The following is a 12,948-nucleotide window of genomic DNA, read 5'->3' as shown; positions in this document are numbered from 1 at the left end:
CTTCCTGCTTTTATTAAGAATTGGGATGCTTGAGTCCCCAGGGTGTTTCATTACTCCACAGTTATACTACAACACCTTAAAGAAAAATAAACTGTCCTCGGGTCAAAGATTCCATTCACACTTTTTGCCTTGACATTGTGGCCATTGTACCATTTCTGGGACAAGGAACAGCCATCAAGTTACCAGCAAAAGAACAGTGATTTAATTCATGTTGTGATTTCACCAATACCACCTTGTAAGTAAGCTTTAATAATGAGCCCTAATAAGCCTAGGATGTTAATGACAGTACCTAGTTTTAACCTATCAATATTACTCCTATTGCAAGATTACCTAGAAATCACACCACAAAGTTGGCTTACAGTGTTCCAGCAAATAGAATAACTAAATAACAATAAGCAGTTCCCTGTTGAAAATGGGTTGAAAAATTTGAAAAATAGACAAACAAAACTCCTTAAACAAAGAAATGAAACAAAAAGACCCATCCACCAAACTTGATATAGTTTAGGAAAAATTGTGAAATTACACCTTTCATTTACCTGAAACTGGGATAGTGCAGTGTGAAAAGGAAGATACTTTCTCCTAAGATGTTTCCAGTATATTTTGGAAAACTCCACAATCCCATTATCATTTATTCATATTACCAGTGAACATGTAAACACACAGGCCAAAGAAGTAAAGACTCTGGTTTAAAATGAAGCATACAAAATGCAAGAATGCAAGATTTACTTTCACAACATTTGGAAACCTTTTATTAGCTTTTTACCTTTCATCTCTCACCCTTCTAACACACTATTCCCTCCAGCAAGGCAGTATTTCCCACCAGTCAATTAAAAAGGCAAGTGACTTGAAGAAAGAGTGCCCCAGACACTGACAGATAAGAAGCACCACATCCAGCACAGTCTATCCAGCACAGCACCCTGCTAGGACAGACAAGGAGACACTCCTCTGAGGATTAGAAGAAAACATAGGAGCATGCATGGAGATAAGAAGATCCATCCTGCCTACAGCAATACCTACTTGTTAAAAATAAGATAAACAGATCTAGTCATCACTGAGTAACCAAAGAGAGGGACTGGACCTGAGTACCTTCTGTATTATAGGAAAAAATACATTAACCAGTCCATTCCATATTAAAAAAAACAAAAACTAAGTGAAGGTAAATGAAGGGAGTACAGAAAGTGCACCATTAAAAAATGCTTCATGGCAGCATCTACATTTGAAATTACTTTTGGGAATGACACCTCTGCTCCCAGTATCAATTAAGAATTCAATACTTCTAAATAAATATACATTTGGCATCTACTTCCATTCAGTTTTCAAATAGCTGTAATGCCAATTCCTTCAGTCTCCACCTCTGTTCCTCATCTCTAATATTTTAATTTCATACTAAATGTGCTTCCATAAATACTGTAGCAAACAGAAGATACAGTAGCTTTCAACTGAACAATTCTGCATAGCACCCTAACTACAGACGGGACACAGCTCATCTTCTGGTTTTCAGAAAATCAACACATTATAGATTGCAGTATTCTTTGATAATACCAGCTAAAGCTATTTCAAAACCATATATTTTTTGTAAAACTGTTTCTGAAACACATTCCACTATCTGTTCATTATTAGGAGCTTTATTAGGAAATTCCAATTATTAGAAAATACATTGTAAATATCACATCTGCTGGACACCAAGAAATACACTAGTAATAGTTTGGATAATATCTGAATTCAATTTCTTCATATTTCAGAAAGCATTTTTAGCAGGTAATTTTGACTTCTTTAGGGGAATGTGGAGCATTTTCATGGTTCAACCCCAGCTGGCAACTAAGTACCATGCAGCTGGTCACTCATTATTTCCCTGAGTGTGATGGGAAGAAGACTCAGAAAAAGAAATACAAAAATTAATGGTTTGAGGACTGTTAAGAACAGTTAAACAGTATGGAAAAAATCAGAGTGAAATATTAGAATAAAAAAAATACTTTTAATTACCAAAAAAATAAAAAACCCTAACAGCAGCAGATAAGTAAATCCAAGAAAAAGTGATGCACAATCCAATTGCTCACCACCCTCTGACTGATGCCCAGCCTGTTCCCAATAAGTAGTTGGCCAAGCTCCCTTCCTATCTCCCCTCCCTAGTTTTCATACTGAACACGACATCCTATGGTATGGGATATCCCTTTAGTCAGTGTAGGTCAGTTGTTCTGGCTGTGCTCCCTCCCAGCTTCTTGTGCAGCTCTTCATTCACAGAACATGAGACACTGGAAATCCTTGACTTAGGGTAAGTACTGCTTGGCAACACCAAAACATCAGCGTGTTATCAATGCTAGTCTCATGCCGAATCCAAACTAGAGCACTGTACCAACGGCTAAGAAGAAAATGAACTCTACCCCAGCTGAAATCAGGACAAGCATATAAAAACGCTACCAAGCAACTACAGGGGCAGCAGAGCTGTTCTCTGCATGTGTTCCAATACAGTTAGTTGGCTTTACTGACTTTTCTGACTCTCCAAAGCATTACAAATGGAGAAGCTTGCACACTTCTCATATTGCTGATGTGTGACCATTCATGTTTTCTCTGAAGAAGTGGATTCAAGCATGCCTCCAAATGCCTCCCAAGTCACTTCCCAGTTTCAGCTTCAAGAAACACCCAAAGCTAGATCATGCTTTCCACCTACCAGCCCAGACTTCTGCAGAAAGAAAACCTAGGAGCAGAGATCAAAAAGAAACCATGGTGTTACCTAAACAGAACACAAGTCCAGGTTATGTTGTGGCACACATTCAGGGACAGGTTAGCTACTGCCAATGACTCCTCTGTGGGTAAAGAGTTACTGGGCAGGCAACTAGGGGGAGAAATAAAGGATCTGTATTGCTCTAAACACGTACTTGCCAAAGAAAGAGTGTTACAAAATATAGCACCTCATGTAGAAACTGGATATCTTTCATATTTTCTTATGCAAATGATTTTATTAACAGAGCTCTACAGTTCAAGCACTCAAGATTTGTGTGTGGCATCACTTATGTCCTGCCAGTCCTGCTCAGGCTGCAGCTCAGGGACAGGATAGTGGGCAGGTAGATGGACCTGTCCTGATCCAGTCCTCAATCCAGTTCTGCTGCCTGGGCCTGCCTGACCAGAACTCCCATCACAGCCAGCAGGCTCCTACACAGAGATCACTGCAGGTATTAAGGTCACCAGTAACAGTACAAGATTTTAGAAATACTGTGTTAAAGGCGTGCATCTATCTGTCAGCCTTCCACGATATGGCTGAACCCTTCTCCATTTCCTCTCTATGCCTCAGCTAGTCTTTTTCACAATATATAAGCATTTTAAGTGTAATATTTCAGTGTTGGAAAAAACTCTCAGATAAAAAAAGAATTCTGTTACCAACCAGAAAATGAAAATATAGAATTTCAGTAACATAACACTATAGCAATAAAAAAAATAATGTATTAAGAAATTGAAAAATATTTACATTTTTGAAAAATCATAATTTCCACATACCTTACTTAAAAAGCAGTGTGAGAATTACAAGCCTTGCGGCTAAAGTGTTCTAAATAATTATGTTCAAAGCAGACTACCCCTTCATCTAGCACAAGCCAGCCTTATGCTAGGAAAATTAACAATACATTGAAAATTGTACATGTGCATTCTAGTCAAACACACAGAATGACCAGCTCATATCATCACTGACAGCCTATTGTCACCAAAGACATTTGGTTTTGGTTCTTAGAATATTTATGGCGGCCTTGAGAATGCAGAAATCTTTAAAACAAATATTATACAAAACTTGGATCAAGAACAAAAAAACAAAAAAAAAAAAAAAAAAAAAGAAAACATTCTGAAAGAATGACAAAGCACAGGGGAAAAGAACTATTGCGAAGCCAAGAGTTTCAAAACCAAACACCCACTCATAACTGGCACTGTTTAAGCTGTGGAGAACAAAAATTCCTGCCCAGAAATGATATGTCAGCTAATATTGAAATGTGAGTTGCAGGAAGAAAAGAGAAAAATGCTTACCTGTGAATAGAAAAAGAAGCAATAGACCTAATGAGGGATGCCACTGCTCCAACTTTAGCAGCTTCCACTGCTCCCTGTAACCTGTATTGCACAGTTTCACCATAACTGATGAAAGGTTCATTGTAGACGACAATCTTCCCCTTGGCCTCCTGAGCTCGTTTGTGCAGTTCATCAAATGAGGCCACAACTATGACTTCTGCTGTAATTCCTGAAAGAAAGTATTACAGGGGTTTTAGCAATGCTCTCCTATAGCTCTCCTACAGCCACTTCCAACAGACAGAAAAACATGGACTGTGCAGAACTCAGGAAATCAGCACTAGTTTTTTTCCTGAGGAAGGAAGATGATGTGAAATGCTCCATCAGAGACCAGTACTAAACAGATGTGACAGAACCCTGATAAAGTACACACACCTCTGTAAGCCATGCTATCAGGCTGGTATTAAAACAGAACTTGAAGGGTGAGAAGGATACATGGGGGGAATTTTGCTCTCTGCATAGGCTTTAATGCCTATTGTAATCATTTATAGTACAAAAACATTTGCAAAAGCTAGCTATGGGATTAATTTAAAAAAGATAGTAATCTTTTCATGGAAATGTTTTGATATGTTGCTAAACAACTTAGCTTAATATAAGACAGCTGGAAGCCCATATTTTTAGACTGTAACTCCTACAAAATGATTAACCCATAAATGAAATTAAATTAAATGCAATGTCAACAAATTTTGTGATGTGCTTAATAATAATAATAATAATATTAATTTCATATTTAGTCAGGAGAATACAACAGTTCTATTGGATCTCCTTCTGGGAGTTTTTCCAGGTAGGTTCTTATGCATTACTATTCACACATGTTAAGTTAGATCCCACCCAGATCTGTTTTTAACAGCTGGAATAGTTTTAAATTGCTGTATTATCTTACTTGAAAAAACAAAGAATGGTACAGATAAGCCAAAGAATCCTTCTAACTTTTAAGTGCATTAATTGAGGGACTATATTTCACAGCATTTGAGAAGTAACTCATCAAAATGACCACAATGCTGAAAATTCAATTTTGTTGATTGGTTACAGAGATAAGTGGAGACTGCTTAACAACATGGGCTGGTACTTTGCTTCTAAATACATAAGAAATAATGGATGTCTGAAATTTTAGTGTTGTACATTTCACCTAATAGTCACAAAATACAAAAATGGAAGCTGAAACTAATAACAAATCCGCTAGGAAGTATTTGTCAGAATAAAGTGAAATTATCATGTTTTTAAGAATAAAATTATTCTCTGTAAAAAAGTCCCTTTTTTCAGGTTGGTTGGTTGTTGTTTTTTTGTGCATGAAATGAGAATTATTTAGAGGATTTCAAAGACTTGTATTTAAAACCACAATGAATGAGAAAAACTCTCAGAAACACAGGAAGGTAATGTCTCTCAGCATAAGTGTGCCCAGGCTCATGGCTTCTTTAAGACGAAACTACACTTCAAAACCTTAAAGAAACTATTCCACAGAAGTTTGATTTCATTAGAATATACCACTATGAACAGAACAGACATTTACTGCTACAACAAAAGTGAGTTTTAGCTACAAAAATAACCTAGTGTGAGAGACATCAAAATTTTAACTATTCAGATTCTTACCTTAACCTGGCAATGTTTTAGAGAGGCAAACCAAAGAATCACCTTCACACATTACTATCTGCTGTTGGCAGGCAGGTGAGTATACTAGCAGACTCCAGCTGCTTGTAATTAATGGCAGGTTCAGCCACTTAGCTCAGGAACATCCCAGCAACAGGGTAATTTTGGCTATGGAACCATGCAACTGGAAATAAAGCCAGGTATCTGCAAAATTTCATTTTCCATGAGAGAAGTCGTGGTCTCAGTAGGCTGATGCTACTGCAATGTCTGTTTCATATTATCTCTCCCCAGTGCTCCACCTGGATCGTGCAGCAGACACTGGAGGGACACAGGTCCCTGTTTGTCAAGGGAAGCAAGGAGAATAACTCTTCTGGGCATTACTGCATACATGAACAAACACCAGCTCTGCAAAGCTTTTTAAGAAAGCTACAGACAGCTAGTATCTATAATTCCTAAGAAATATGATGGTGAAATAAATTTATGGCCCTTCCTAGATGACAGGCATCAGGAGTTTGTACAGTGAGAATTACTGGAAAATGTACTGGAAATTTGTTCTAAGGGAAAGAACACAGAGTTGCAAATTCCAGCTCAGTATCTCTACCCTCAAATGTCCTCAAAGAAGCTAAATAAAGCTCTCCTTTGATAAAATTTTAAAAAAAAAAAAAAAGTTCTCTCTGCCTCATTTACTTAATGGCAGTATGGTATACATAAAGCATGAATTACAGTGCTTTCCATAACAGTGGAAAGCTTCTGATTAATTCAATTACTCATTTGCATTTTAGTGCCATTTTATACCATTTCAGATTCTCTGACTGAAGTTACAAGAGCAATGTTTATCTTAAACAAATATGTCGATACACATGCACAAACCACCCTTAAACCTTCTGTGCAAAAGGAGAAATAAAACAAAACCCCCAACAGTTTACCCGTTTAAGGAGACTGAGTTATTCCCTTTAGAAACTGGAAATGTCTCACCTTACTGAGCCTTTAAACAAATTAATAGAAATCCACCCTAGGATCTCCTACCAATTCAGTGACTCATGGCTCTGCTTCCCATGTTGAAAGATACTGTCTCTTACACCATCATTACATTAGTGGCTGTGTGTTATTGAACAGAAATCTTCAGAAACCCCATCTAAGGAGGGAGACAGACTGCCTGCTTACTTAAGCAAGATATAAAGATTATAACACACACAGTCCAAGAGATGAATACAGAGTATATGGGTAATTAGCAAAGTAAAGGGCATGAATCATAGAAAGCAGAATTACAAACATGATAAACTTGGCTGAGTGTATAAAGCTGAAGACTATTTATTTGATCTCATCACATGAAACATATTGTTGGGTTGGGCAAATGAGCAAAAGAATCTAGGTAGTATATGGGTTTCCTCTCATTTCTCATATTAAACAGCAAATTGTACCCTATTCTTTCTGACAATCAAGGTATAGGAAGGGTGTTCATGGTGGGAACAAGCAGGAAATTTTCACCAACCAACAAATTTATATTTTACAAAGTCCTCTGTACACTGAAATGTGTGTTTCTATCTCAAAATTTGAATATGTCACAACTGTGATGATTGCACTGCCAGTTGAAATAAGTGGTGTGGTATCGGTCACAGGCAGGATGAACACAAGACTGATTATGTATATATAAACGTATATATACATATATATATTTTTAAATGTATATATAAAAATATATATATAGACACACACACACATATATATGAAAGCAGCCATAAATCAGCTGTGTGTAACACTGTTCTATAGAAGAATTCTGATTCCTGGCATGAACACTTCTGTCTGGAGAGTCGCCTCCTCACAGCTGTTTACCTGCCAGCAATGATGCAAGGAGTAGATTAGTTCAAAGGGGATTCCTCCCAAGATTAACTGCAGCTAATACTTTAGTCATTTTAGTACCTACAGACATGCATCTCTCTGTGTTAGTAACAGGTTTCAGTGGAGAGAAAGAAAAAAAAGGAAAATCCACCCTATTATCAGATTTTAAAAACTGGTGGATCTTTATTAAAACATCAATGAAATTTCATACAGAATGCATTTTTACTTATCATTATCCCAGAAACACTCTATTCACAAACACACAGAAATTCAACCAAGTTAGTTACAATCTATTACTATATTAAAAGGATTTAGTAAATCCAGAAAGAAATATTATTTGCATACTGTTTAATCTTACTGAATACAAATTTCCTCATTACTTAACTATGGCCTTACTCTGTTCTTTTTTCCCCCAGTTTCATTTTTGTCATCCAGGTAACAGAAACAGTACCTTGGAGATCCAGTTACAAAGCCAAATGCAGTCATCATTAATTTGGCAATAAATTCTTTTCAATAGCAGCAAGCAAACAACTCATTCCTATGGACCTCCTAAACTTCTTTTGCTTCACACTAAAGTAAGAATTATGATTTCTTCTACAAATCACAGTATGGAACAGTGATGCTACTGATCCAAATGCACTGAAGTTACCACTGTCAAATAAATAACCTGATGGGCAAGGCAATTTTTGCTTAAAACTACTAAAATACAGTCATTCTAAGCCTAAACAAGACAAAGCTGGAAAAGAGGTATCAACACAAAAAGTCAACATCACATCTAATTGTTCTGACAACCGTGGAAATTTTGAAACTGGAGGAGATGTATCTGAAACTGGAGGAGATGCATCCTGGCCTCGGTAGTCATGAGAGGAAGGAGACAGGATGTTACTTCCCTGTTCATCAGAACGAGGCATCAGGATATCAGGACAGGAAATCAAGACAGTTCTTCATGGCAGAGCAGGAGTAATAACACACCACAACCACGGTGCCTGGCACCCATGTGGTGATCGCAGCCCTGCCCCACAGACCAGCCACGTCAGGCCACCCTCACGCCTCACCTCCTGCAACATCCCAGATTTCTCCGTTCCTACTCCAGCTCTTCCACAAAGCTAATTTGGCCCAGAAGCTGCTTCATCAGGGCATACTGTATTCTGTGCTGACCCTGAACACATGCAAGCAGTAGCCCCAAGCTTTTCTTACCTTAGTCTGGCTATTCCCATTGTCCTTCAGACTTGATCATCTCTCCAGATTAAAAGTAACAAGCCCCTGCCTCTTTCAGACACAGCCCTCAAGCACTGTCTTGTGCCCATTTGCAAGGTAGCTTCTTCCACAGAGCCTAGAATTTTATTGCATGGGTAGGTATGTATGTCTGGAGATAAGGTAGTTGTTGGGACAGGCCAAAGCAGAGAAGGTCTTGGGGAGGGAAAATGCAAATATATGCTTCAAAGCTAAGTAAGATTAGCGACCTGGCATTAAATCCTTTTTTATGTTCAACATCCTCTAAAATCAGCTCAGAAAACATTTTCCTCCTCAACTTCTAGCATACCTCTCTTAAAAACATGTTTTCTAACACCCTCCAGGAATTTGTTCAGCTTTCCTGCAATGCTCCACAAACTTCAACTAGATTTTTAGAAAAACAGACTCAAATTCTTTATCTCTAATGACCTCATCCAATTAAGGCTTTGTGTCAGGCTGAAGCAAATGAAAGATTAATATCATCACTTTTTTTTTTCTCACTCAAAAATTATTAGCATGTACTGGACATCTGAAATATTCTAACAAAGTCAACAAATCTGAAATATCTAACACCTCGAAACACATTTGCTCTATCCACACATATAAATAAGTACTAATGTAATAATTAGAATATGAAGAAAATAAGAAATAAGAATTTAAGGCAACTGTGAAATGAAAAAGAGGGTTTTATCGGGAAGAAAAATTTTGTAAAATATGAACAATACTTCTAGAAAATGTGACATTCCTACTCTGTGGAACAGCAAAGAGAATTGCTTCATGAAAATAAAATTACATAGGACAGTTATAAAAAAGGATATGAGGCTATTCAGCTGAGATGCTTTGCACAGAGACTAAACATACTGTACCATTTCTTAAGAACACTGAGAAAAATGTACACTATATAATAGTTAAGTTTCTGAAAAATATGACTTAAAATTTCCAGCAAGTACTGGATCTCTTCTGAACAGTTTGGTTTCAATGACCTGTAGCTTACTGTGTACCACAAATCCTAGGAGAAAATGGGTTTGTCCCAACCCCCAGCATAAAGCCTTGGATGCCAAAAGAGTGGGGCAACAGGTTAGGTTCTCCCAGAAACAGCCCTGGACAGAACACAGGCTCCTATGCAATGTGTAGGGATAATCAGACACCCAAAACCAAGATCCATAAAAATAAGTTTCTGAGAACAGGGGTGCTCAAGGTAGGAAGATCTGAGGACAGCCATTCCCTCCTTAGTGAGTCAAAGGTGCCTGTCACTGCTGGCTATCCCTTGGGATGAATGGCCATCCAGCTGTGTCTGCATGCCCCTCACGTGCAGAAAATCATATTTAAATCCCACCTTCAATAGCTTCAGCCTGGCCTTAACATCCTTGAGGTAACCACCCTCAACTCAGTGACACTGCAAAAGGACAAGACCGGAAAATTCACTCCTTTACCACTGGCAATCCACACAGTTCACCTGAACATTGGTTAAAGTAGCAACTGGAACCCATATTCTCCCCAGACAGCATGTCCACCTCAAAGCCATGCAGATACTTCTACTCTCTAAATCTTTGAAATGCTACTGCACTAACTTTAGCCCAGATGCTGGGCCACTGAACACCACAGTGTCTGAAGTCCTTCACAGATGTCACCTTTTATGTTCCATGAAAAACAGTAGCATGATTACCATAACAAAAGCAGTGTTACTCTAAGTAATAATAAACAATCCAGGTACTCAATACTGAGGCTCATGGTCTCTAGATGTCCATTAATAGCTCCTCACACATGAAAGAAGAGGAATCCAGTGAAGACAGGAGGGCTTTGCTGTGCACTATGCTCTCATGCCTACAACTCTCTACAACCCCTGTTTTCAGCACTGGACCCCTCCTCAAAGGGGTACCCAAGTCCTTCCAGAAGCATCACTTTTCTTCCAGGAGATCAGTGGTCATCCAAGATGCTGGCAACTTAAGGGTAAATCCTCTGGTACACATTAAAAAAAGAACTTTTTTGTCGGCCTTTTGTTCATCTAGCTGAATTCCCTAATCCACTTCACCACTGAGGTAAAAAAGAGGATGGTCAACACTGGGGACAAAATCAACCAGAACTGGAGCCAGACCACTTCTTTCAGCAATATTCCTGGTTTAATAAAATGGTGGACCAACAGCAACAGCCCACACCAACAACTTCAAGGCAACACTCATTATGCTCATTTTATACATAACAGGCTGGAACTACTTTCATGTTATCTAATTGCAAAGCTCCTATCACCTTCCATAAGAGTGCAGCTGGACCAAATATTGACAATTAAACAAAGAAAAGACCATGACTTGAACACAAAAACTAGGAAAAAGTCTGCCAGTGCATCATTTTCATATTTATATTATTTCAGTTTTGCTGCAACCAACAGTACATAAAAAAACAGAGTGTTCCTTTTTTTTTTGAGGAGACATTTCAGGGCAGGCTGCCGTGAAGTCGGTTCTGCTTGTCAGTATTTCTTTAAAATTAAAGGGCATGGTCACTCATCAGAGTAAAAAAAATGCATTTTAGAACACATGCAAAAAAATGAACTCTTTGATACTCTATGGTCAAACATCTGCTAAACTACCACTTTCCTTCAATTACGAGATTCTCAAAGCAACAATTATATTTGGGGGATATAATCAGTACCACCAGAAATCAACACAGTCTCTCTCTATATATATCTCCATGTTTTGCCAATGTTGAAACACTGAAAATGAGACAAGGACATTGACTAAATATGGTAAATCTCCAGTTTTCCAGCTCCCAAAACTGAGCACTTTCTATCATTCAATCCTGTTTGCTACCTAGGAATCCATTTCTTCAAGGTGATGACTATTAAGAGCCCCTGCTGATTTCTGGAAATCCAGGTCACTCTGTTTCCCTGGCACTAAAGCGGGCAGTGAAGTTACTCCCTCCTTGTAAAGAGATCAAAGGAAGTGAAAACTTTCTCTTTGACCGAACACCTTCATATCCTGGAATACACTTGGGGAGGGAGAATGTTGGAGGTTTTTCCTCTTCAATAGAAAAATCTAACCTTTTCTGTACTCTCCTTTTTTGCTGTGAAAATCAGATGGAATCTGGGAACTTGACATCTTGGCATATTTCCCAGTCATGAAGAAGAAAGCAGGATTTTATCCACAAGATCACAAGGTACTGAAAAGCCTCCTGCACATCATCCAACTGTTCTGTATCTGAGCCAAAGTGGGCAAATCTCATAAAATCAAATAAATGAGAAAAGCTCTCTGCACATCCCAATAGGGTTTCAATGCCATAGGCACGAGTTAGAAGACATTCTCTGCAGGAAGAGACACTCCTGGTATCCTGGAGTCAATGGACTGGCTTGGACTTCATAGCTAAAAATACTGCTACTATTTAGGGCTTCTTGTTCCTGCCCTGAAGGATTGCGGATTTTTTCTACACTCGCATGGTGTATGCTGAAATGGAAAGTAACCAACCTCAGCATGTGCTCTAGCCATTGGGTAACTCTTCGGAAACACTGGTTTGAATTTCCATGGACAGAGGGAAATTAAACCCTGAATTTCCAACATCCAAAGCCAGGTGTCCTGGTTTAGGGCAAATTTGGGAGGAAACCTCTGAATGGGGTCCCTCTAGAAAGCAAATTCAAGTGGCCCCTCCACCAACCGGTTCAGGAAAATATTTCCTTGGAGAAAAGTGGAAGATACTGTTTATTTAACAGGCAAAGTATTCACAAGCATAAAAAAAATAAATGTATAATATTAAACAATAAAACCTCTCGCTATTCTGAAGAGATGGCAAATTCAGAAAGTCCTTGTTGTGGAGTGTGACTCAGCTCACTCAGTCTCTTACCAGTCTCTCCTGCACTGGAGAATGCTGTGTCCTGGCCCCTGATGGGCCACAGGTGTGAGCTCCCAGCATTTTTCTGGGTTTTCAGTCCAGAGCAGGTTTGAACAGTTTCAAGAAAAAGAAAAAACACAGTCCAGGGAACTTCTCTACCTCAGCTACCTAAAAAAAAAACTAAATAAAAAGCAAAGAAGAGCTCTCGTGCTGTCTGTCCATGCTGCAGACGACACTGTCCAGGAGCAGGAATGCAGAGGAGTGAGTGCAGTTTCTGAGAACAAACTGTGTGCTCTTTTTCCCCCTTTTCGCTCTCAGAACCAGTCTTAAATATCCAGCATAAACAGAACAGACAACTGGGGATACAAGCATCATAAAGTCACCCCAGGGCAGGTTTCTAATTAGGTTTCTAATTGCTGCTAGGCTATT

General features: G+C 38.5%; 1 protein-coding gene across 4 annotated transcripts in view; it reads right to left on the bottom strand.

Moving 5' to 3' along the window:
* Positions 1–12,948, bottom strand: part of CPQ (carboxypeptidase Q) — a 147,377-nt gene that overhangs the window by 113,377 nt on the left and 21,052 nt on the right. For all 4 annotated transcript variants that reach the window (XR_005953278.1, XR_005953279.1, XM_041413021.1 and 1 more), the window contains exon 3: positions 4,009–4,216. Coding sequence is in view for 2 of the 4 variants with exons in the window: in XM_041413021.1 (XP_041268955.1) it covers positions 4,009–4,216 (208 nt within the window). In the remaining 2 variants the exon portion in view is untranslated. The remainder of the gene's footprint in view (positions 1–4,008; positions 4,217–12,948) is intronic.

The sequence above is a fragment of the Onychostruthus taczanowskii genome, unplaced genomic scaffold (genome assembly GCF_017590055.1).
Source record: "Onychostruthus taczanowskii isolate IOZ18803 unplaced genomic scaffold, ASM1759005v1 scaffold4, whole genome shotgun sequence".
Taxonomy (NCBI): domain Eukaryota; kingdom Metazoa; phylum Chordata; class Aves; order Passeriformes; family Passeridae; genus Onychostruthus; species Onychostruthus taczanowskii.
This window is presented reverse-complemented; position numbering and strand designations above follow the sequence as displayed.